General features: G+C 44.3%; 1 protein-coding gene across 6 annotated transcripts; it reads right to left on the minus strand.

The window, feature by feature from the left end:
- Window positions 1-46: 46 nt before the first annotated feature.
- On the minus strand, window positions 47-26,880 carry PHC1 (polyhomeotic homolog 1). Of its 6 annotated transcripts, none has more exons than XM_053372109.1 (15): window positions 26,570-26,880; window positions 16,807-16,965; window positions 15,425-15,535; window positions 13,789-13,866; window positions 12,660-12,809; window positions 11,623-11,778; window positions 9,878-10,379; window positions 8,231-9,018; window positions 7,148-7,310; window positions 6,400-6,536; window positions 6,065-6,179; window positions 5,466-5,574; window positions 4,171-4,318; window positions 1,682-1,913; window positions 47-1,066 (listed from the first exon to the last, which is right to left on the minus strand). In XM_053372109.1, the coding sequence occupies exons 2-15, from the start codon at window positions 16,918-16,920 to the stop codon at window positions 912-914; spliced, it is 2,958 nt and encodes a 985-aa protein (XP_053228084.1). In that variant the 5' UTR covers window positions 16,921-16,965; window positions 26,570-26,880; the 3' UTR covers window positions 47-911. The 6 variants fall into 6 exon arrangements, with proteins under 6 accessions (XP_053228084.1, XP_053228083.1, XP_053228082.1 ...); XM_053372108.1 differs by having other exon boundaries at window positions 6,400-6,608; window positions 9,878-10,373; window positions 26,570-26,879; XM_053372107.1 differs by having other exon boundaries at window positions 6,400-6,608; window positions 26,570-26,879.

Here is a 26,880-nt window from a genome sequence, read left to right on the forward strand (position 1 = left end):
AAGTCGGGGAGAAAAAAAAAAATCAGGCCACGAGAGGACCGGCAACTTAATTTTTGAAGCATTCTTTTTACTGAAGAGAATATTTGTATAATAAACAAAAATAAACAGGCTTCTGACAGGAGATACAAACCTGCTAGAAGAAGCTTTGTCCCATATGCTCTCAGGCGGAGGGCAAGATACAAAACTAGTAAAAGAAAAAATTCAAAAGCAAGATAGAAACAAATGGTGCTTCAGTACAATTGGATTCTCCTTTGGATATTGAATGGCATCTTCCAACTCCACAAGACATGTAGAATTAAAGTTTTTTCTTTTAAAAATCCCTTGATATCATAGAAGTGCTTGTGTTGTCTTGGCAAGGGTCCTATTTAGGCATGAACAAGCTCCAATCCTTAAGTGATCCAAAACACTTTCCAGTGTTCCGTATGGGGTCAGTTTGCTACTTACTTCCACGTGACGCTATGAACTTGAGAAAGGCGTCCATTTAAAGGACCTTCCAACTTCCCCTCCCTCCCTCATCAAGAGAACCCATTCCCAAACTTCAGCACTAACTGGTTCCCTGGAAAAATGAATCTGTGTAGAAGGGGAAAAGACCGCATGGGAAGGAAAATGAGAAAACAAAAGCAACTCTAATTCTGAGAAGAGGAAGGGTCCTTCTCAGCCCTTCCTCTGAGAAGCCTCACCAGAAAACTCTCATCATCTTTGCTGTATTGCCACCAGAACGATTCAGAGGCTAATTTTCAGGCAACACGAGATACTCTTGAAGAGGTGTTTCGAGGCCTCCTGGGGAGATATACTTCCTCCATGTAGCACCAAGACTGGCTTTTAAGAGAGGTCAGTTTCCCTCCATTCAGTGTTGAGAGCTTGAAATGGTCCCAGCGCGAAGAGGGGGAGAACTCTGGCTTCTTGCGTTACTAGGTCTCTTTGAGGATGTTGATCTTGGCACAGATCTTGAGGGCAGGACCCAGCTTGATATTCATGGCACTCATGAGGTGCTCTTCCTTCAGTAGGAGCAAAGCCTGACCGTCAATCTCCTGTGACCGAAACTCCTCTGCAATCTCCTGGCAGCCTATAGGATTCAAGAAGCAAAAAAACAAAACACCTTGTGAGATGTCAAAGAGGCAAGCAGTTGATGTCATTTTGAAGAACAGGATGTTTGTATCAAATCCCTTAGCAATCTTAATAATTCTCACAACAGGTCTGAGGTGAGTGAGCGAAAGAATAAAGGCTTGCTGAAGGAAAGCTGGCTGAAATGGAATTTCCTAGGCTACAGCTCACATTTTTAGTGATTATGCTGTTAACATACAGATAAGTCATCTATCGTCATGACCTTCATAATTCCTGGAGAACACAGAATGGTGTTCATAGTACAGTGGTACCCTGGAAGTCGAATGGAATCCATTCGGGAAATCCATTTCACTTCCAAAACATTCAGAAACCAAAGTGCGGCTTCTGATTGGCTGCAGGAAGCTCCTGCAGCCAATTGGAAGCCATGCAGGATGTTTGGCTTCCGAAAATTGTTCAAAAATTGGAACACTCGCTTCCGAGTTTCAATCATTCGGGAGCCAAGGCGTTCGGGATCCAAGGTACGACTGAATATTACCGTTCCACAGACTGAAACCTCAGTTATACCCAAGCACCTTGTCGTCTAATCTCACTCCTCTTCTGGTGGTGTCAGACTCACCTTGCAGAGATGCAATGAACTCATACACTTCCTCTACACTCCAGCGGCTGGGGTTGCTGGAGAGGAAGACTGGGTTGATGCCATGGAGGTCAGGGGTAGGCTGAGACATGTTGGAGCTGGCAAGGTCTCGCTCTCCATGACTAGCCCTCACTGAAAGGGGTCCAGGAGATGTTGGGGACAATGCTTCATCATAACTGGAGTTATCAGATCCTCTACTAGAGTCTTCTTGGCCCTAAAAGATACAAGCACCAGAAATAAAAGAAGAGGGGGGGAAGTCATTGAAAAAACTAAGATGATGCACAAGACCTGGGTTCCTACACAGTCCCTTTACTGCTTTAGTTGTTGCCTAGCAAGTATCTTGGGAGCAGTTGCACTGCAATTAGACTCAGAGAAACAGTGTCTGCCTAACTGGACACTCTTAATTGATCATGGTAATGAACGTGGGGAGAACGAAGTCATCAAGTACATACTGGGCCCAAGCTACTAAATACTCTAGAGCTCAATACCTGTTAACTGTTAGCTTCATCTCAGAGATTGAAAATGTACATACTTTGGTACAGTGAACAAGATTTGGCAATACTGACCATTTACCTGGCTTGGTGCTCTTCTGTGCCTCCTTTTTCATAAGGATGGCATGTCCATTGTGGCTTGTTTCTAATTAGACATCTTTGAGAGTATCCAAATAGTACATCACCAGGGATTAAAGGTCTCATCTGATGTACAGAAAATGCAATATCCTATGTCTGAGCGTAAGCATACACCAGACATAGGATATTAATGTTTTCTTACGTCAGATCACACCTTTAATCAGATGTGACATATTGTTTGGATACTCTCAGAGATGATTGATTAGAAACAAAACACAAGGGACAGAACAGCACAAATCTGGGTTAACTCAGGCCAGCCTCTCCAGGTTAGACTACTGTTCTAAAATCAGCTCAACCTACTTATTTTTATACAGCTCCTACCCATATTCCCACGAACAAACAGCGCAATCCTAGTTTACAAGGCACCTGCTGATAGGTAGAAACTTCTTGCTTATTCAGTAGTTATCTAGAAGAAAGAAATGTGAGAACGTGTATGGACTGAGGGAGCAGAGACCAAGTCCAGTAACTGAACATGTTAACAAGAGTCCACAGAAAATTTCCATCTGCCTAGTAAGCACAGAGGAGAAAGATGTGCAAAGATATAAGGAGGGGACCATCCCCTTTGTTTTGCAAGGAGATAGATGTTGCTATGCAACTTCCCTGGATCTTTTACTGGAGTCAGAATTCATTATAAGCACACAATCCACCTCAAAGGATATGTCTTAGAAGGGAAAAAAAGATTCCTAACATGAAGATGAATCTTTATTATGGCCAAAGGCCAGCATAAAAACATGTCCATGTTCCTCATTTACTAAGGGATAGAAACAAAAACACCTGGCCTTGATCTCTGACCCAAGGATGTGTAGAACTCAGTAGTCTCTAAGCAGAAAGACTGGGCATCAGAGGGGCTTATCCAAAAGATCCCACCTGACCTCTAGTGGTGGCATTAAAGAACAGCAGTTTACTTATTATGAATTAAGTAACAAATGTGCACTCTCCTCTCCTGAAGTTCAAAATTCTCTTCACCAAAGTCTAGTAACTTGGAGTTTCCACCTGTCTGGGAATTTTTCTCATGGTGGAGTGCATATAAACCCAAGTGTGCCATAAGGCAAAGCTGGCCAGATTTAATCTGGGTTTTAAGTCTCCAGTTCCGGGTTTTTAAATATAAGATTTCGCTTGGCTTTAATATTGGAACTTACGCCACTGACAGACAACTGTATGACAGTCAGGATGGCATATGCTGTAAAGGCATTATTTTCTAGCCCTTATTTGAGTTGGGAGTCTGTGGTCAACATGACTGGAGACAAGTCTTGTGTAATTTGTGGGTCGGTAGCTCCTTTCTGTCATGCATTCCCTAATAATTAATCCCCATTCAACAAACATAACCACACCAGAGACAAGCACAGCCAGTTGGGCATCTAGTGTAGCAGCTTATAGAGGACCATACATTCCTTCAGCAAGTTAAAGGTGTGCTTTTACTCAACAACTACAGTTCTGGAGGCTCGAAGATTAGGCCACTATTCTCTCAAAGGAGCCTCAAAAGCTTCAGAGAAGGCAAGAATCTAATCTCTATCTTTTGGAAATATTTCCCTATTTCCCCTAGGCTTTAGCCAGGTTCTGTGTGGTTTTAAGTACAATTCCAGTACTTCAACGGCCTTAGCAAATATTGCCCTCATTTCCTTTTGAACTATTTTATTGATGGCTGTAACTGACATTTCTTTTATTCTTGTTTTTACAGTGCTGTATGCTGTTATTTATATAAGAACGGCAGGGTATAAATATTTTAAGCAACAGACTTAAAAGACCTCCAGTCCCTGGCAGATAAGCCCCTCACAGCACCAGAGCAGGTGAAACTCTGCTGTCCTAGGCAAGGAGGAATGAGGGATGGAAGTATACCCTTACCCTGTGACGCTTGCCCTGTATCTTGGCTCGGGCAATCTCTGAGCTGCTGCGCCGAGGCCCCCGTCGTCGTCGGGCATAGTTCGCTTCCTGGAGCTCCTTCATTTTTTTCCTTTGAAGTCGAAGTTGGTGACTGCAGCCCACATTGTACCTGGCACAAGAAGAATAAATGAAGCAAGGCTCGTTTGAGAATTTCTCTGCAAGCTGAAAATACTAACGTGCTAGTCCTTTTCCAGCAAAACAGGTTTGAGTATGGGGGGTGCTCAAGCCCTACATGAAGAGTCATTTCTGCATCAGCCATCTAACCAGGCTTATTGAGATCTTTCCATCAGGAGGTAGCAGCAACATACAGCCTCTAAATTATTACCCACTAAATCTGGGCTTGAGGAATCCAATGGGAAAGGCAACCCTAATACCCAGGTAACACTGTCTGTACAGGTTTAACCTCAACTTTCAGACTTGCTTTCCAGGGAAATAATTCATCATAAAGGTGCCTGAAACATTCTAGGTGCTATTCAGAAAGGGGACTTATTGAAAAGGCACTTCCTCCTGAGAGGGTGGAAGGAGGCATCCGTCCACTAATGGGATAAGTCCCAGCGAGGCTGGGAGAGGCAAGGAACCACACAACTACTTTTGTATAATGTCCCTCTCCTGTCCAATTAGTGGAGTGATCCTAGGAGATGAAGACTTCCTTCTAACAGAGAAGAATTAAGAGCGATATATGGTGGTCTTGGTGGCACAAAGTGCCTTCCATCAGCTTTGGCTGGTGGCCCAACTGTAACCCTATTTGGACAGAGATAACCTTCAGTTGTTTATGCCCTGGTAGCCTCTAGTTTGGGTTACTTCAATGCTTTGCAAGCGAAGCTGACTCTGAAGTTGTTTTGGAAAATACTTCTGGTGCAGAATTCGGTGGTGAGACCGGGACCAGAAGATCTGAAAATATTACATCGGTTCTGGCCCAACTGCAGTGGTTACTGATTAGTTTCCAGTCTCTATTCAAAGTGCTGGTTTTGACCTATAAAGCTTCAAGACCAGAGTAGCTCAACAAGTGCCTCTACCAGCCCAGGCTCTACAGTCCATTGGGGTCCCTTCTACAAGTGTTCGCTCAAAGGAGGTGCAGAGGGTAATCACGTGACAACAGGCCTTTTCAGTGATTTCATCTTGATACTGGTCATCGACCGCAAGAAAATGACTTTACTTTGCAGGGGTGGCTCCCATCTGTGGAATGGTATCCCCAGGAAAACACACCTGTCTCCATCATTATCAAGTCTCAAGGAGAAGTTTCCAAGCGCCATTACCTCTTGGCACACGTTACAGAACAGAACCTTTTGGAACCACGAAATTGATTGGCTGGGCCGTATTTTCCGCAAAACTCGCATTTCAGCAGATTCCCTTTCTTGTCTTGCTCTGAGGAAGCAAGAGAAGCAGACACTTAATAGTTTGTAAAATAACTAGCTTCATTAACTAGCAACATCAGAATGCAAGCGTAAGTTTGTCTGTTTGATAGGAAGCTATACTCTCTGCTGAAAGCCAAGTATGGGAGACTCCCCAGAGAGAAAGAACTGGAAACCCCATTAGCCATTAGCTCTGCAAAGCTGTGTGTAACAAAAGCACATCCCTTGTTCCCCTATGCTTATTTTGAAGTGGTGCTCTTCCTTATTCCACAGATAAAATGGGTAGTGCTTTAGTATAAACCATGTGATCCAATACAGCATCTCCACTCCTTCTCCTTTCCCCTGGGCACCCTTTCAAGAAAGAGTAATTAAAGCTAAGCATTTGGCTTGGCTCTCAGTAACCTACATGTTTGACAAAGGTGAAAAATGTGAACATAGAACTTGAAAGACCCTTACCCCACCCTATTCCTTCTCATTGACTACAGTCCCTAGAGGGGACTCACCTGCAGCAATGCTTTCCCCTCCTGGGGAGTTGCTAGGCTGGTTCTCAGTTTGCCTAGTGGGAACTCCTCCCTGAAGGGGCTTTTCAAATTCTTTTAGGAGCTGAGAGCAGCTCACCTGCATTCAAGACAGTGGAAGGGGGAAACCTGAGTCAGAAAGCAACTTTGTGCAAGAGTTTCATTGTCTGATGCCAAGCATGCTTCAACTACAGGACTAGTAGAATTTCTTTCCTGGCTAACATAAGCCAAGTTAGCAAACGGATCATGCTGGCAGAACAAAGAGAGAAAGAAGCAGAGAGCAGTCCCTGCCCTAGATACCCCAGGCTGAACCCTCTTACCGGAAAAGGCTCTGCCCCTTCCTGAATGACAAAGCCCTCTATGATGTGCGTAAGAATCTGAGGCTTGACAATGGCTTGCGGAGGTTTGGAATCTCCCGTCTGGCGTGACAACATGGCTAAGGTAGGCATAGGAGCAGCTGTAGGAGTGACAGAGCTGGAGTCACTTGGAGGTGCATTGGGGGAGGCACTGGGGAGGGACTCAGATTTCTCTGAAATAACAGAAGCAGCATTAACAAATTAGACCCATCTGAATTCTGTATGCAACTACGCAAATTATGTATTTGCAAATTATGTATTTGCATACATTAAAAAAATAGGCGGAATTGGTTTGGTTTGCGACATCTGTGGACTGCAAGCATTACTGTATCAGTATGGCTTGCGTAGGGCATGCAGAGCTGGGCAGAGAAAGTTGCAGATGTCCACTATGGCAGGATAGCTCCTGCTCATTGTCAACTTCAAGTCACGGATGCCAAATATACGAGATGATCACATGTTGACCAAAGGCATTCACAGGACTGCATTTGTGAGCCGTGTAAGGAAGAAAGTTAAACCATAAAACAAGTCCTGATCCAAATCATTTCCCCCAAGATTCAGAAGCTTCACCTGTGGTTTATGTGTGTGTTTTAAAGTGAAACACCATCACCCAGATTCCGCTCTGTGTACAGGGGCATTCATTTATACATTCCACCCTGAATCTGCCACCAGGCCTAACCACTTATCTGCTCTACAGGGAGCAGGCAGAACTTACCCCTGTTCCCTTCACATCCAAGGCCCCCCTTATCTTCTGTGGCTTTGGGACTCTCTGCCACAGGAGATGACTTAGCAGGCAGGAGAGAAGGTGGCGCACTGGAGTCATCCCTCTCCTCTTCCGATTCTGCTTTGCGCTTGACTGCCGAAGTCTGTGGCTTGCTCTGTGTGGGAAGATGGGAAGGGACATGCAGATCCAAGAGAAGGAAGGAAATAATTCTATCCCAGACACTAAATAGGCAGCAAAATGCTGCTAACCTCCATAGGCTGCATGCAAAGAGATGCAAGTGGACATCACACCACAGGGATCTGCTTCTTCTTCACGCTGCATTTCCTTGCACCCCCATTCCCCAAAAGCCATTCCTGAAGGTCTGGAACAGCATGGTAATAGTTTTGAGAATTCAAGTGACTGAAGGCAGAAAATAGGAAATGGAACTGCACCACAGTGGCTACGATCTACCAGGAAATTTTCCTACGGTGCCTTCATTAAATTAAACAAGAGCTGCAATGTTGTTCGAGTGCAGTAACTTTGTGGATTGGGGGGAAAGGCCTGATAATAGATGGAACCACTGGGTGAGCTGCAAATTATGATCTCCCAAGAAGTGCCATGAGAAAACCTTCCCAATTGCTTTACCACCTTCGAAAGATCCCTATCCAGAAGACGGCATTTCACAGCTCACCCACTGTCTTGTAAAAAAAGATTGGGAAATGCTACTTGGACACCACAGTCTACAGTCCATTCCTGGTAACCAAGGCTACTAGGGAGTCTGTGAAACAGGCAACATACAAATGCAGTCCACCAGTCACATAAAACAGCACACAAAAAGCTAAATAACCATCCTGTTTAGCTGCTTGCCTAGGTCACCAAATACGAGAGGATTGTAAAACAGCAAGGAAGCAGACCACCAACCAAACATGGCAGATAGACCATATGCTTTGCAGGCCTGACTGTACATGGTAAAGGGAATGACTCTCAGTTACTGGATAGCTAGGCTATGTCATACCCCAAAGCCACATGTGTGAGCAAGTGCGGATTTTGGCCCCCCCCCCCAACATTCCTGACTGTACTTGTGAGGTAACTTACAGGTAACTGGACAGGCTGCACGTAGTAGGCAGATGTTTGTGCCTGAGCCATGACGGGAGAGGAAACCGTATTCTTCACCTGGGTCGTGCCCTGGACTTGGGCCACGTTGACCCCCGAAGTGAGCAGTGGAGGGGCTTCTTGTAGAGGAGGAGGAGAACAAGTAGAAAAGGAGGCAGAAGAGGTCTGGGACAATGAGGATGCCGTGTGGGCCTGGGACACCGGCTGGACTACGGCTGGCAGGCCCCGGGTTGCCTGCACTGCTGTGTTCATCTGCGGAAGACCCAGTGCCTGAGCCTGGCCTGAACCTTGCTGGCGGCTGCCAACAACCTGCACTGGGATATGAGGTGGGGGCTGCTGGGACGCTGACATTTTGGCAGCCCCGAGCTGCGGAGACTTGAGGGGGGCTATGGGCGGCTTCGACTGAATGGGGACAGGCGTCTTAGCAGCTGCCTGGCAGAGGTTCTCCTGCTGGAGCTGCACCGGCTGAGGTTGTGACTGCAGCATGGGCTGGACGACAAGGGTCTGGGCTTGCTGTTGGCCCTGGAGGGGCGGGGCCTGCTGCTGAGCCTGCGCTGGACCCTGCTGCTGCTGGGCCAGGGGCGGAGCTTGCTGCTGCTGCTGCTGCGCCAGCTGGAGGTGTGTGGCAGTGTGCAAGAGCTGGGACTGGCGGTGCTGGAACTGCTGCTGGTGATGGATGGCGATTTGCTGCTGGATCACCACTTGCTTCTGGAGGTGGATCTGTTGTTGCTGCTGGATCAGCGAGTGAGGCTGGATTTGGGTATATGTGGCTGTAAAGTATTTTAAAAAAACAACAGTATTATGACACACCATCGGGGTGCACACCGCTTTATAAAGCAATTTAGGCAAAAGAGGTCAGGTACCTACCAACCCCAAGAAAAACGGCAATCTTGGGCAAGGCCAGGAGCACAAGGGTAGGAGGCGAACAAAAGCAGTTGAATACACTTAAGAGTGGGGAGGGACGGTTGCTTAGTGGTGGAGTGCATGCAGAAAGTCCCTGTCCCAAACTCTGGCATTTCCAGGAAAGGAACTAATGTAGTAGAGCTGAACAGGACCTCTGCCCAAGACCTTACAGAGCTACTGCATGCATCACAAAAGTGGCACCTGCAGGCACCCAAAGAGGTCTTCACTGACACTTACTCCTCTCCCTCTGCAACTGGATTTGATGGGGAAAGAAGAAAACAAAACAAAACTTTTTTCAAAGCCAACTGGTGCCTAGGGGTTTGGGAGGAGGCACACCGTTGTGAGGCATGTGTGGTGCCCATGACAGTTTCTCTGGAAATATGCCCAGAAGCCCAAAAGGGCTGGCGTCCCCACCAATACAAACTAGAAGGACAAGCAGAAGGCAGCTTTATATACGTCACATCTCAGTAATAAGCCATCAGTGCAAAATGAAGGAAGTGAATGAGAGTACACTTCTCCTCTCCAGGGCATATCGACTCCAAGCCAACTGCCCAACAAGAAGAAAGCAATGGGCTAAAATAGATTGCAGCCAATCTGCCCTGAGGCATCCAGCAAAGGGCTGTACAATTGTGAAGATGGTGAGCTTGGTTAAGGGGTACATGGATGAAGGTATCAGTCAAGTCACTGGAAGAGTCACCAGTAAGGAAAGCATGAACTGTCACCTACCAGAACTGATCAAGGTCTGGCTTGGGGCTGGTGTCGCTGTCCTGGTCAAGTTCATGCCTACAGTCTGTTGACCATTACCATCTGCTTCAGCCTTCTTTGCTGCTGCATTTTCTCCTTCTGTCTGACTTCCCTGGCTCACAGTCACTGCCTGGGCAGCAGAAGCCACCGGTAAAGGCTGAACTACACCAGTACCCTTCCTCTGGCAGCTGCCCCCTGGGCCGGATGAGGCTGCTTGGCTCAGCCCGGAGGTAGTGTGGCTCCCCACTGAAGATGCCACAACCCCAGAGATGCCATTGCTTCCCGCTGCCCCTTGACTGAGATTAAGTGACTGGCCTACATTGCCAGAAGCGGCTTGAGTCACTGTCAAGGTCTGGCCAGCATGGGTGGCCTGGGGTAGTACTGAGGACTGGGAATTCCCGGATAAAACAGCCTTTGGAGCAGAAGCCTGGAGCTGTGCATTAGCTGCTGAGGTCTGCTGACTTCTGACAGCCAAATTCTGCACCTGGGAAAAAATGCAGAGAGACAGATAGAAAAAGAAAAAGAGGGAGAGAGAGAGAAATAAATGACTCATTAGCTTCAGGTTACAAGAGGCAGGGACCCCTGGTATCTACTCTGGCTTAACCAGCAGTAAAATCTGACCATGCTGAACAGCAGTTAGGAAGCTCTTTCCACTTTTATTTTGGTGCTGCACCCTTTGTCTTGCACCCAAAAATAAGTGTCACAAGGTACTACAGGGAGTGAGGAATCAAGCTTTTTTATTATTTTAAAGGGATCAATCCTTTAAAATTGCAGCTCCTTTCTTCCCCATTTTCAGTAAAATTAAAGATCTCATGGCACTTTCTGTAAGGAGCTTAAAGAAAACCCATTTAACTCAACCCTGTGCAGTCACCCTCACTGTGTTGAAAGGCTGCTCCCTCAAACTGAACCTTTTATATTTGTTTTATGGTTCTCTTTTGTAAGCTATCTTGAAAATCTAGGTTTAAATACACATTTTCAAATAATTAAATAAAAATTAAAAGAAAAGAAACGGAACCTTTTCTTTCTGCAACCCCTTGGTGCACAGCTTGATGCACACTAGGGCCTAACATATATTATTGCCTGTGTTTGGATACACTTTCTCCTAACGCACTTTTGGGATAAAAGATTACTTTTACCTAAAAACCGCTAATTGAGATAGAAAATAGAAGCAGAGAAGTTAGTTCCGAAATGTCTCTAAAGGCTCCAAGAAATGCTGGGGAGGAGGAGGAGGAGAGGGCAAGATATGTAACAAGCGGCAAGCCACAGTCAAAGCCTAAGCAACACTGAAGGTCCACAGAGGTCATTTCCCCTGTCTTGTCAAATTAGTCGTCGGCCTCCCCTTCCCCCCACTTTACCTGGAAAAACCCTCATCATGCAGAAACAGGCACCTCAGGTTTCTGGAGCCCCATCAAGTCTGATTGTTAAGTCTGGAGTACTTGTCAAGCGGCAAACAGCACATGTTCTTCGCATCAGGACGAGAATACAAGTGCATAACCAATCAATGGGGGATAACCAATCAATGCAAAAAAGTGCAGCTGACTAGCTAGCTTCAGTCAGCTGCAAGCATGAACCCAGGTTTTGAGAACTGGAAGGCCACTGGCTGAAGTGTGCAGGGACTGAATGGAACGGTGATGTTCTTCTCATGGGATGTTTGAGCCAGAGGGACACACCCGAGACTGGGGCAGGCCAGGCTGGTCATAGGAACCCCAGAAGAGGGTGTCACTGACCTGGTCTGTGTCTGTGTGGACCCCAGGAGAATGAGTGGGTGGTGCCTCCTGCTGAACAGCAGCCACGGCCCCGTTAGGCATCAGGATGAGCTGGGAGGTAAGAGGTACATTGCGGCCCAAGGTCCGGTTCACCTGCAACAGGTTCCCCAGCTGCGGCTGTTGAGGAGCGTTAGGTGGTGTGGAGATGGGAACAGCAGGAGGGAGAAAAAGGAGGAAAGAAAGCGAACCACAAGCAAATAGGTTATCACGGTGCATGGGGCCTAGGGTCTCCGATAAGACAGTCATTCTGTCTCAGCATTTTCCTCCATCATGGCCACTTTGCAGGCGGTGGAAAGCAGGTTTATTATTTCCAAAAGCCAAACCACCTCCACCTCTCCATACTGGGCCAGCAGCATTGGGTGCCTATAGGTTTGTGTGGCAGATGTTAAGCGTGGAGTGAAGGGAATGAGGGACCCCTGCTAGCTTAGATCAACTGCAAAACTTGTTTTTTCCCATACTGAAAAGCTGTAACCAAGATAACTAAATATAATCTGAGGCCAAACAGATCAAAAGGAGTTTGCTATTTCACAGATATGCAACCAAAGTCAAGGATGGAAATGTGAGGAGGGGAGAGTACGAAGAAGTGTGTTTCTCATTTAGCCTAATTAAGAAGATGGCTTTCCGGAAACTCTTTAAAGAACAGAAGAGAAAGCATTAAAAGTCAGGGTATTTTAAATGGATGAAATGGAGTCGTATTTCAGATGAGCACTTTATTAAGGCTGCTTTAAAAGAGATCTGTTTTGTAATGCATTACATAAAATTGTACCAAGTGCCATGGGGTCTTTAAGATTCATGGAAAATAAAACTGCAAATGACACTAAATATCCTCTGTCCCTGTAGTACATCTGCTGAATTGAGAATCAACCAACTGTTGAAGGGAACAGAGATTGCTAACTTTTGTCTGAGCACAAAATAGCAGACTGTATGAAAGCTGGAGATTCATCAGAGGGCTGCGAGGTATTTATGATGGGTGAAAGCAACACGTGTACAACTCTTACCCGAAGGTACATCTGAGCTTGTGACTGGTTAAGAGGTGGTGATGTGGTGTTACCAAGGAGCACCGATTGTGTCAAGGTGGTGGCACTAGGTGAACTCACACTCTGCGAACGGCTGATTAACTGTGCAGCTGATGTGGTAGCCAAATTAATCTGTAAAGTGAAAAGTTGGTGTGGAGGGAGGGGGTAGAGGAAAAGTAATATTAACAGAATCTAAGCTAGAAACAATTTCAAAGAAAGTGTGGCTGAATTCCAGCAATACGACTGGAACAAGGCCCACCAGCCACTTTTAACTCCTTATTTTATGCTCCCCTCCCAAACCCACCTTGTTAAGAGCCCAGAAATTATCTGAAAGAAAAGTGTGTGGGGAACACAACCCACTCTTTTTAGCAGCCCTACCAGGCTATGTGAAAAGGAGCAGGGGAGCAGCAGCTGCTCTCCAAAACCTCTTTGCTCAAATTATTCTCAGAACTTCAGCAACTGTAAGAACATAACAATGGACTTGCAAACAATGACCATTCGATTATGATTTCTGCACCAGAAGGACTAAATAAAAGCAGCATATGCAGTTTTATTATCAACAAGCGACAAGTGCTTGACACAGCCCTCTTCTGCAGATGCTAATGTTCCCCTTTCATTCAGTTATCATTAGGAAGGAATATCCCCTCTAGGGATGCTGCTCAGTCTTCTCACTTGCAAATAAGGAACTCCCGTTCTCTTTGTCCACCCTAACTAGTCATACCTCATGTTACATTTGCTTCAGGTTGCGCGTTTTCAGGTTGCGTCCTGCGGCGACCCGGAAGTACCAGAAAGGGTTACTTCCAGGTTTCGCCACTTGCGTATGCGCAGACGTGCAAAATGACATCACGCGCATGCACAGAAGCGGCGAATCGCGACCCGCGCATGCGCAGACCCGGGTTGCATTCTTTTCAGGTTGTGAATGGGCCTCCGGAACGGATCCCGTTCACAACCAGAGGTACCACTGTACTCTCCTCCACCAATACTAGCAAACATTCTCTCTTGGTTCTAAATTGCCAAACTCAACACTGAAGTTACCCATCCATAGCCAACTAATTCTCCAAGAAAATAGACATCGGATGGCTAATCATTTGAGGGCAAGTTAGCTGCTTACCGAAGCCTGTGTAGTAGCTGTCTGTTGAGAAGTGCTTGTGTTTGGAGAGCTCGCCTGTCGGCTCGCTGCAATTGTAGCCTGTAAGAAACATTATATATTCTTCCAAAACCAAGATTTAGCCAAGGGCCCCATTATTCCCATGTTTTCTGGTCCTCAAAAGGTAAAGCACAACAAAATGGTCATTAACATCTGCCTCGTGTTTATTTCTCCAGCTTAGTTGAAATGCAGCCTCTATACCAGGGGTGGCTAACCTTTTCCTCTCCATATGTTGCTGGACTACAATTCCCATCTTCTCTGGTTATTGCTCATATTGCTTGGAGCTTATGGGAATTGTACTGCATCTGCAGGGCCAATGGTAAGCCACCTCAACCCTTCAATTAATGTAATTAAACTTGCCCCTCCACAATGCTCCCCAGCAAAGAGCAAAAGAAATGAGGAATTAACCTATCATCAGTACATACTCTCTCTTCAATCAGACAAATAACCAGAGATCTTAATTCTGTTTCACCAGTGTAGGCTGAAGCTACCATTTATTTAGATGCTTTGAGCAAATTGTTGGTATTTCTAGATGTGAGGGAGTTGGGAGTACAGTTTGTGATGCGCAAGACAAGACCTTTACTCTGCTGTAAAAGCATTTTGAAAGCAATGTAGCCATTGCTAAGACAATGGCAGGTGCTGGGCAAGACCTGTTACATGGGCCTGTAGCAGAAGGGAAGTATTTTCATCACAAGCTACAACCGACAGCTACACCTGCTGTGTCAGAATAGGCATTTATCAGACATAGAAGAAACACCTACTCAGGCTCACATCTACAACACTAAGTCAAGTTGTTTCAAAACCTCTCAGGGAAATGTGGAACAGACTTAAGATCATTTTCAACACACGTCATCTAAATTATTATCACCTTCCCCAACTCTTACGTGTCAGGAACAGAACAGTTAACAATATAAAAGGGAGGAAAAGGAAAATGATCTAAATGAGGACTATTTTAAATTCAAGTTTGTTTGTTTTTAAGCGGGGATGACAGAGGGGGGCAAACAGAAACAAATAACAAAAGTTTGCAAAATGCCCTGCTTCATGACTCGTGTAGAGTATGAACGGAAACATAGTTTGTAAATTATAAGGAAGGTCTGCAGCTACTGGGTACATCGCTTTCCACACTGCACCTTCCTGCAGGATCTCTCCTGGCAAGAGCCATGCCACCAAATGTAAGGGGTGAAAGCGAACTTTTGTCTTTAACTGAAATTGTGTCCCAGAACCAACCTGGAGTGCTACACCTTGTAGTGAACTAGCTGGTAGATAGAAAGTGAAGTGGGCAGGGCAGGCTTACATGCGCTCCGCCAACACATGGGATGACCCAGAATGCAATCCCCACACAAATGGGGAGTTGCCTGTACTGGAAAACCTGTACCAATAAGCTCTTAAAGAGGCAAGAGTTAATAAGCATTTTTTTCCCAGAGCAGAACAATCAGTGTCCACTAAGTCCATTACTATGAAAGTACAACGTTCTTTTCCCATCCTTTGAGATTCCCTCCTTGGGCCCTATCCATCCAAAACCTCATTTGTTTATTCCAAACTAGGTGTCTCACTCTTCCCCGTTTTAGGTAACTCCTGTCTTTTGAACAGTCTGTCTCACCTGCTGGACTGCAGCCAGACTGTGTAACTGAGCACTGTTGAGCTGCTGTTGGAGCATAAACTGGTGGAAATACTGGGCTGCATTGGGCTGCCTCTGCAGTGCTTGAAGTGCCTGTAATAAAAAAATGAAAAAAAATAATAATTCAGAATACAAAACAGAACACAACCTAACATGCCCGAGGTCTCACAGGACAAAATAAGTGAAAGCATATAGAATCTCACAGGACAAAATAAGTGAAAGCATATAGAATCACAGCCCCCATCAGCAGATCTGGACCACCACATATTTATTAGTGGAACAGCAGCACATTAGGCTAAAAATGGTTCCACCAGCTTAATTAGAATGGCCAGCAAGACAATAATCCTTAGATCTATTAGATATTAAGCAGGACCTAGCAATGCATGGGGCATGTTTGATGCCTCACATTGATTTTCCTAGGCCACTGGATAAGGCAGGAGTGAAGAACTGAAATTGGTCAAAGGATTTGATCCTTATCACCCCACTCCTGGGGACCAACTTTGACAACTTCAAAGAGACTGATCAGCTGGTTGACAGTTACAATGAGCCCCTCTGAAGTACATTTGCTGGCAGATTGGATTCAAACTGTACGTACAAACTCTGCAGCTGTCTGCAGAGGGAAAATATCCATTTTCAGGTGGAAATGGACAATGTGGGGCTTGCAGCAAGCCCTCTTGAAGGCACACTGCCAGTTCCAATCGCATCACCGATGCTGAAAGCACACCTTCAAAGGGACACACGGACAGGCAATGACCACAACACACACACACACCCTGCAAAGGCATTAGGGAATTCCTGATGGAGAACTCCTTAGTGCAGCTGATCCCAGTGGGGCTTGCTATCAGTGCCAATCAAGCAAACCCTCACTTGAAGCTCCCAATAGCTCCTTTGGAGCTACCTACTTACCTGCCCCAAACCTGACGTCAGGTATGGTGGGAGTACTTAGGGGGATACCGCCCTGCAGACTAAACGGGGAGCTATGCTGAACTTAACAACTGCTTTGCTGCTTCCTGCTCTGGGCATCTTCAGGAAGAAGAGCAAAACAGAAATTGAATAAATAATAAGGCCTGTAATTTGGAGGTTCACCACCCTTGAGATAAGGAGAGGTATTCACTTCTCCAGACTGGCCTCTTCTTTCCTGAAGAGAAGGCTGTCTGCTTCTCCTCTTATGTGAGGAACATAACCAATTCAGTGCTAGTTGAACCTACAGATTCACTGCATTGGCTAAGCCTCTGGAGCAATTTCCCCTGTGCTCATGAACAGGGCACCTACTGGCTAAGCAGCAGTTTCAAGTGATGTGCTGCTAGTCTGGTGATGATACCTTCCAGGGCAGTTTCTCCCCAAGAACAAAGATGGTCCCCCACCTGCACTGCCTGCCGCTCATATAGAGTCATCTGAGAGATCTGAGGGCGAGTGCTTCCTCCAGAGCTTGAGCTGCCACTAGCAGAGTTTGAGTTTTGCTCGCTTTCCGTCTCCATAGTGTCAGGTCCCCAAGATCCTTGCCTGAAGCTTTGTCTCAAGCCCTAGATGAAGAAAACTGGGGGTTAGCTCATGTCACAGAAACTACAACATTTATCTCCCCCTGCATTATAAATTTATGGAACCTTTCCTTCCTAAGCTCATCATCACACAGCTTAACCAAAGCCTCTAAAATGTCTTTCCTGGGCTACAATACTGAGAGAAGAATCTTTGTACACCCCAATAATTGAGGCTATTTTTAAAATAACCATTTAAAATCACACATTTTGATATGCAAATTCCTCCAGATTTATAGCCATGATTCTATAGCACTAAAGCAAAGTTAGGTTACCTGTGAAGATTTAAAAACACGGAAGTCAAGAACAATGCTGATTATTCATAACAAGCATTCATCACTGGGGTTCATCATAGTTTTGTTTTTGTTTTTTACCAGGAAGCATAAGGTGGGCAAAGGAATATCTGAGGGGCTTATACAACATATGGGCTTATGCATGTAACAAATAGGAAGTTTCCTAAGAACCGCCTAATGGATTAAGTACCAACAAGTTTTCTTCTAGCACCACGCTCAGAAATATGCCTGAACTTCTTTGAGGATGTGCCAGGGACACTGAAATGGTTTTGTATCGAGACTTCCGGGTTAGCGCCAATGACGAATGGCGGAGTTCCTCCGACCGGAGGAACGGGCTCTGTGGAAATTGGGTCTTCCCGTCGCGGCGAAGACGGGGACCCGCTAGAAATCCCAGGCGGAGAAGCCTGGGAACGTGGGGTTCGGCAGAGCACCAAGCGCGCCTCCCCTACTCGCGAGGAAACCCCTTTTCGGGGCTCCGGAGTGAAGTGGGGTGAGCAGCGCGGTGCTGCGATCCGATTGCTATTTCCACGGAGGGAAGCCGCACAGCCATCGCCGGAGAGCGCTGACTTTTTCCTGATGACAATTGGACTCTAAATCAAGCACCCGTGAGTAAAAACGGAAAATTGGATTAAGAAATCTGCAAAATTTGTGAATTAGGCAACGAAGCGGGAAGGTTTAAACAGGAAGTTCGCCTTCCGCTTTTTGTATATAGACTGAAGCAAAGACCTTGCAATCTAATAGCCTGGAAAACTGTTTTAAAGTTGGAAATTTCCTGCATCTACAACCAATAAAACCCCCTTGGAAGCAGGAGAAAAGGGGGGGGGGATTTGACTGCTCAATCATGCAGGAGGAGAGTAAAGGAATTAAAGTTTCCATCGTCTCAAACCTGGGGACGGGGTGTCTGGACAGAAATTGTTTGAGACGTCTATTGATTGAAAGTGGAGCATTTTGACAGATAGTTTTTTTAAAAAAGAAGAGAAACAAATTAACTTCAATGCTACTTTCTGCATTTCTGCATTATAAAGAAACAAAGTATTTGAAAACCGAAAGTAATTTCCTTTGTTGGATACATTTTAAAAATGGATACAAATAGAAATTGTGTCCCCTAGAGGGAGCCTGTCAGTTTGTTGCTGCAGCTTACTTGCGAGATTGGGATCGTGGGACCAGCCGTTTGACCTTGAACAGAAATGTGTTGGAAGGAAGGTTTGGTGTCTGCCCTTGGCATGACAAATGTTTTGCTGGAGCAGCTGCATGAGAAAATGAACTTGATGAATGAAAAGTTGGACCTTATGAATGCTGTAGCCAGTGAATATGATTTAACAGGAAATAAGGATAAAGAAGCTATACAGCGACCAATTCAGGAATCTGGTTTGACAGGGCAAGTCCAAGGGCAGATGAGGAAGGAAGAGGCTGAGATTACACCTCAAACAACACAAATGGAGAGATACAAAGTCCTGCAGGAGCAAAAGCCTCTGGCTTTTATAGCTCAATATTAAGTGCCAATGCACATCCTGTCTAAATTCAGAAGATGTGCTCAAGCATGGAGAATTATTTAAGCTGATATCTATCCACACAGCAGTGGCTCTTTCAAGATTATCAAATTTTAGTTGCAACTTGTTTCTTACAGACATTCTATTGCAGGGATATTGCAATTTCCTAGAACTAGCTATGCTGCATTTATCAGAAAACCAAATAATTTTCCAAGATAGCACATGCATTGTCACTGCAGCTTCAAATACAGGTTCATTAATATTCTGATTTTCAAAGCTGTGAACTTTCTCTCCCCAGTTGTGGGGTACACATTTAATGTAAATATTTGTTGCCTGAAATAATAGATACAAAACTGTATAGTCAAGAGTGCTATGAGAGCCATCATGGGAGAAAGGTGGGATATAAAGGTGCCAAATATTTGAGGACTACGCTGGCTGCTGCAGAGAGTGAATAAATTTAAATTAAACCAAATTTTAATTCAATTATTTTTAATAGAAATGACAGTAATTACTACTTTTTTGTTTTAAAGGAAATCTTAAGTTAATGCAAACAGATATGTTAAAATCTACCCCACTTGAAATTAAATCATGACTATATCAGACACACTGAATTAAAGTTGTTTTTCTGTTTCAACAGAAAAAACAAAGGGAGGGAAATCTCACTTTTGAGGTTAAGTATTACATGTGCCACACTATAAGCTTGTTCAGACAGTCGTATCTCAGACTACTAAGACAATATGCACGCGCTTTTGTCACACACAAAGCTCTATTGTACATGCTGCAATTAAACCAGGAAGCTTCCAATTAACCATACTTTCCCACTTCATCCAAACTAGGAAAATGTTATCAGCTTTGGAACAAGCCAGGATATTACACCAAAGTTTGAAGCCAGCATATTAGCTCAGTATGGTTAATTAGAAGTTTCTTGATTTAATCAAAGCTTACGGCAAAGGGGAAAACACAGAGACGGCCTATGCAGGCAAAAGGCTTGAGTATATCACAACTTTATAATCCAAGGTATGATTGGTCTAAATGTTGCCATAAATCATGAATTGTATTCATTGTTATATGTCTTCTGCTGGACCCAGGGCCAGCAAGCAGGGTGGATTTGATTTCAATCAAATTTAAATCACTAGTCAGTAAGACTTGATTTAAATCATTGTTTTTAAAGGAAGACATTCCTGCTGGTATAATCTTTATATTTACAACCAGATGAAGGTTTGATTTTTTGAATAATAAATTTTCAGAGTAGTTTTTAGTTATATAAAAAATTACAGATTTCGTTATACTATTAGAAATACATAGACATATAATTATGAAATTATTGTGAGGCTTAATAAGTTAACTGTTTATATTTGGGCAACTTTTCCACTGTACTTTATTGGAAGAAGAAAAATAATCATTTCCTTAATAACAATTTGAACATTATAGCATATGTATCCATGTTTGTTAACTGATGTGGTTAAACTTTTTTTAAAAAACAACCAACTTAGACTGAGTTTCAGCACACATGAAAAACTTAAAACAAATCCTTAGTTCCTGATTATAGACTTTGGACTATAATGCAACTTAAATAGAAATCTTTAGAAATATTTTCTCCTCCAAAAGCATTTTATTTTAAAAATCCAATTTAAAACAAAATAATCGATTTAATTTTTTTTAAATCCCATTTAAAAAATTTTAAAATCTGATTTTTTATTTTTTAATAATCATTGATTTTTATCTACCCTGCCGGCAATCCCTCAGTGGCTCTAGGATCCAGTGTTTCACCAGGATCCTCAACTGAACCAGCTGGGTGATCTGTACGTACTTGTTTTACATCCTCTGATGGAGGGATCTTAAGAGAGCTGTGCATAAACAAATGCTAGCAAACCTCAATGGACTGAAGCAAACTCGTAAAAAAGAGTGGGCCAAAATTCTTCCACAAGGATGTAAGAGACTGATTAGACTTAATTATTTTTATAGCCTCTACGGGTATTAAATCCGCCCCTGGGGCTTTCCCCTGTTTCAGTTGGGCTACCAGACTCTAGATAAGAGGTCCCCAAACTAAGGGCCGCGGGCTGGATGAGGCCCATTTATCCGGCCCACGGCGAACCCCGCCGTCGCCCACTCTTACCGGCGCTGCGCGGCTGCCCACTTCCGGGTCGGAGGAGCACCGGAAATAGTTTGTGCGTATGCGCAAGCGTTATTTCTGGTAAACATCCAGGTTGGAGAAGGCCCATGCACACAAGCTATTTCCGGTGCTCCTCCGACCCGGAAGTGTGCCGGAAATAGCATGTGTGCACACGTATGGGCACACGTTCCCCCGCCCTCCGCGCGATCGGCGCTGGAGACACCGGCCCGATGCGCGGTAAGTTTGCAGCTCTAGATCTCTGACGTTGTCTGGGCAGCAGGAAACAACAGAGAATGCCCTTCTTCATTTCCAGTATTACACAGACATTCAAACCAGGTTTATCCAACCCATCTTATATAAGTTCCCTGAGCATTCAAAACAACACAACATCTCCCTGTTCCTACAGGACAAAAGCCCAGAAGTGACATATTCAGTCACCAGATTTTGCGTTGCCATGATAGATATTCGTCGAAGGATGGTCTATGCTACAATTCAGTCCTAAATTGAAGGCCCATATTGTTAGATCCGCTCTTTTGAAGCCCCACCCTATATAGTTGTTTTAACTGGTCTTTTAAAATTTTCTTATCAGTTTTTATTCATCCTTTATTTATGCTTAATTAAGTATTCTATGTATATGCTTTAAGCTATGTTTTGTTCTTGCTCCCAATTATTTAATAATCATTCGTTTAGACTCTTACTGTTATACTATTTATTTAGATGCTTTGCTTATGCTGGTCTGTGACCGTAATAAAGTAAATTCGATTCAACTTATGAAGTTATACAGAAAACGATGACATTGCTGCTGAAGGTGGTTCATGAGGTGTGCTTAGTTTTTAACACATATCTTTTCCACTTTGGCTTTATTTCTGCTAAATAAATAATTACACTGTATAGTATGTCATGTGTTGCTGTTCATCTGAGGTTGTATTTACCAAAATTTAAGACCTCATATGTAAAACCACAGAATTCAAAGAGTGTGTACTTCCTTTTTCCCATAATTGTATACTACCTAAGTAATCTTTACATTAACTCTGTAAAGTAGTCAAATAGTAAATTATTATTCTGACAAAACACAAGGATAAAGTTGGAACAGAGCTAATCTAATCTATCTAGTTCTCCTGCTCACGAAGGATCTGCAGTGTAGGATGTAAATACAGTACAGAGTTCCTGACTAATGGCTATCCACTTTCTGTTTATATACCTCCAGCAAAAGAGAGCTCAAAACCTACCAAGGCAGTCTGTTCCACTGCCAAAACTCCTCTTACTGTTAAGGAATTTTCTCCTACTTTTCAGCCTAAGTCAGCTTCTTCTTCATTTGGTCAATGGTTTAATAACTCTACAATGCATAAAAATACACCCCACTGTTCTTATGCTCATATTGCTCCAAGATTCAGGAAAGTAAAAATGGTATAGGATAGCTTATGACAATCCTGGAACATTAACTACTGTCTCAAACTGAGATCAAGGGAACCCATTAGAGAAATCTCTAAATGCAGAATAGATCATGTAAGGAAGATTACAACTGAAGTCATAATACAGATAGTATGGTCAGAGAGTTAAGCATGTGGAAAACATTTGATACATTTTACAGAAAGGTAAAGACAGATGGTTTTCTGGTACTGTATATTACATTCCCTACATATAAACACATCCCAGTAGCAGGCATACCCTATGAGCCTTACAGGATGGATTTTTGCTGCTGCCACCATCTATATTTTATCTCTTGGGAAGAAAGCTCAACAAATGCAGCTCCTGCATAATTGGCATCAAGTTAATGTCCCATTGGTTGAAAATAGGAACTTCCAAATATCATTCTTAGGAATAAATACATTTTCACCAAAGCAGCAAAAACAACATACCCAAAATTTGGGCTGAAGATATGTTTGGAAGGCCACAAACATCGCTGAGTGTGTAACCCTCTTACCTCAATGCAAAAAAAAATAATTGCTGTAACACAGTCACTTTTCAGTGCCCGTTTCTGAAAGTTGGCCAGAGTATTGCAATACACAAGGGAGATTATCAATGCCAATTTTCATACTGTTAAAATCAACACATTTTGTCTTATACTGGTATACAGCAGAAAAACTAAGACACTTTAGCCACACCTGTGCCTTGAATCAATTGATTGAAAGGCACTATAACATATTTACTTACATATTTATTTTTGGAAAGGTATTTGCTAAGCCTGCATTTTTTACAACTTAGGACAGGGTGAATTTTTCATAGTGAAAGGAAATACAAAAGGGAACACTAGATAGTAGATCTTGCTACGGGGACACAAAAGATCTGTGCGCTAAATTCTACCTTGATCTAGTATATTTTGGGGGAAGTGGTTTGTCTTTCCTTCTGTTCTCTGTGGGTTTGGATGCTTCTTGTTATATTGCTGTCAAACTCGGCACAAGGTTTCCCAAGGTGAGGGTATTAGTTTTTATCAACGCTGGACTGCTGGCCACCATTCTGAATCAACATTGCGGGCCCAAGCATTATTTTTGTGTGATCGCACATTTTAGGGCATGAAGGGTCCAAACTACAGCAATTCTGAAACTATTTGGCAGGTCTTTGTCAAATCTGTCATGATGGTTCTAACCTGCGCCTAACCTGGCATGAGAGAGCCTGAGGTGGACAAACTGATCTTCATCTACATTTGGACACTAAAGGCAGTTTTTAATCAACATGGCAGGTCAAATTAACCCTAATTAAACTTTAGTTCACGGAGAGAGAAAAATTGATTTGGGGTCATGCAGACCCCTGGGCTAGTGTGTGTGTATGCACAGTCCTGTTGTCTTTGTCCCCATGGAGAAGGGGACGACAGAGGACGAGATGGTTGGATAGTGTTCTCGAAGCTACCAGCATGAGTTTGACCAAACTGCGGGAGGCAGTGGAAGACAGGGGTGCTTGGCGTGCTCTGGTCCATGGGGTCACGAAGAGTCGGACACGACTAAATGACTAAACAACAACAACAACATGCACAGTCCTAAAACTTTTTAAAAAAAAATGCACTATCCACTTAAAAATATTTTGAGATTTATTCAAATTCCTGGGCAGTGCCAGGCATTTCCCACTAGTAATATATAAAAAAGGAGCATACTTTGGAGTAAAATGAAAATCTGATCTGTTTCAAATGTGAAATCAACCCTCAAACTGAAGACACTAAGATGGCCACAGATGGTCCTCTTACAAGTCAATCCCATCTGACATAGGAAGTACTGTATTTCTATCACTGACTTCTCACCAGAGAGAAACAATAATGATTGCCCTTCTAGAATTCTCCTAATCTTCAAACATCAAGACTGCTCTGCCCAACCATTTTCCATCACCAGAGAAAACTTCCAAATATTTTTGTTTAAAAAGCAGCTACACTGTTGCAAGCAAAGAAACCACACATCATCTGTTTTATCCTAATTATACATATTTCAATGCAGAGTGCTTCCCAGTATGTATTGCCACAAAAAACTCATCTCTCATTTAGTTCGCACACTATTATATGTTGTCTATATACATTCCTTCATCTGCATAGAAAAAAGCAGCATTTAGTCACAAATAACCACAAACATAAGCTTCTGATGTGTTAGGTTGCTCATTGTTTACTTCTGTCCCTTCTACAGAAGGGGCTGTTAGTTGATTGATTCCCAGATGTCCTAGATTAAACAAATTCCACTTGAATCTAGGTAAAAGCCCTGCTTATCCCTGGGCTCGAGTTCAATCATATGAGCAGATCGCTTTGGAGACTTCTTACAAACTTTGCGGCCAGCTCTCATGGTTCACCTGACCTCCCACTCAAAGAATTACAAGGCACATGGGAATGAAAATGTGATTGGGAAAAGGCCATATACCGGTAAGCTGCCATGATAACCAGCTCCCTCCTGGCCAGCAGTTGAAACAAACAACGTAATTTACTCACGTAAGATTTGGTGTAAGGAGTTGCTACGAGTATCAGCCCCGTTTCATATCTTGCCTCAACCAGGCATGTACTAAGTGGTCTCCACAAGGCACTGTTCTTCCAGCCTTAACATATAATAATAAATACTAGTCGTCCACTTTTCACAGCTGTTGTTAATGTTACTGAAGACCTTTCCACATGTGAAATATGCTGTGCAAGGGCTGCTTTAAAGCTGATGTGATCATAGCACCCTGATGAATGGATTAATCAGTCCTGTGCAACTCTTCCCAAATAGCAGCAGCTCCTGGTGCAAATCCACTCCATGTTTGTGCATAAGCATCAAATATTTCTAAGTTACATTTACCCACTGCAAACAGTTACCATATAAAAGCATATAGTAAAGCCGGGGGGTCGTGCAGCCCTCAATGCATCCCTATCTGGCCCTCAGGACTCTCCTCCAGGCCACACACCCTCCTTGGATGTTTTTGAGCTCTGATTATGTCTCATTCCCCTGAATTGAGGATAAAGAGAGATACACAAAGGTGTGTAGAAACTAGCCTAGTGTAGAAGTGCAGAAAAAATACATTAACTACTCCACCCACTTTTGCCGCTGCCCCCACCCACCCCTGGCATGCGGGTCCTAGAAGACTGTAGCCAAATGGTATAAAAATGTACAGCAAATAGTTTTGGCCAAAAAACTTACAAATACTGTAAGTGAAAGGAAATAATCAGACAAGAGAACTTCAATACAGACTGGCATTGCTTCATTATGCATAACAAAAAATTTTTTTCCTTCCAGTAGCACCTTAAAGACCAACTAAGTTAGTTCTTGGTATGAGCTTTCGTGTGCATGCACACTTCTTCAGATACTTCATTCATTATGCATGTTAACTTATCAGTCTACTAAACGAGACTGCCATCAGCAGATAGAGACCTATGGAGAGACTATTAAGATAACGCTGATGCATTTTACTGTATATATCAGTGTACAAAGGCCATGCTGAGGTTGTTTTGTTCATGTTTTATTTTAAAAATGCCCAGAAGGGACTGCAGCCCTTGGTCTGAATAACTTTCCAAACACTCGAGTGCTCAAACTGTTTAACACATAACATCTCACAAAATGCAAGGCAGGTCCATATTATTATCCTCCTATTGCAAAAGGTGGGGGGTGGGGCATGAAGGAAACCCTAAATATTAAGTCTTATTATCAAAGCCTCTTGCATGCAGAGGAAGCACGGAGGAAGCATTGTTTTTTATATTGTATTTTTTTATGCTCCAAACCACCCTGATATCTACGGGTAAGGACGGTATACAAATTTAAAAAGCAATGATAAATAAGTAATAATAAACCAACAGCAGAAGCAGCAAACCATGTGAAAGACAAAGTAATGATGGGAGACCACAGAGCAAGACGAAAGCACTCTAGAGATAAAAGCCTCTTTTTTCTTTTGCAAAAGACTAAAAAACCCTGAAGACGCTCCACAGCCTAGAGCAGGACCAGGGCAAACACGTGTTTGCCGACACAGGTACCGGGGTTACCTGTAGCTTGCCTGCAGAACATGCACAGCCCAGACACCACAACCCAGGTCCACAGGTCGCCGTAACGTGTGAATCAGCCCCGTGGGGTGTTTTGGAAGGAAGAGCACGGGAGGTGATGGGGGGGAGCGGGGCGAAGCGGCCTCGGAAAGGCGGCTCCGGGGAGGCCAGATAACGAGCTAATAACGGGAAGCGGCTGCTGGCGAAGGGGGCGTGGAGCGGGGCGGGCGGCGCTGGCCGCAGCAGCGGGAACAGCCGGGGGCCGCCGGCGCTCGCTTACCTTCGGTTCCGCCTAGGCCCGGTACGTGCCCCGAGGGCCGCTGCGCCTCATGAGGGGCCGGCGGAGGGCCAAGTGGGCCCCCTGCCTTGACGGGAGGCGGAGCAGGGGCGGAGCCGGGGCCCAGCGGGGAGCGGGGGGGAGGGGCCGGCGGGCTGAGGAACCGCGCCCCCCTCCGCGGGTGGGCCGGCCTCCCTGAGGACTAGCGCGGCTCTGCGCCCTCCCAGACGCGAAGACGCCGCCGCCTCCGAGGAATTTAATTTCTTTGGCTGCTGGGCTCCCCCTCCTCTCTCTCTCTCTCTCCCTCAGCCTCT

Source organism: Podarcis raffonei, chromosome 17 (genome assembly GCF_027172205.1).
Source record: "Podarcis raffonei isolate rPodRaf1 chromosome 17, rPodRaf1.pri, whole genome shotgun sequence".
NCBI classification, from domain to species: Eukaryota; Metazoa; Chordata; class Lepidosauria; order Squamata; family Lacertidae; genus Podarcis; species Podarcis raffonei.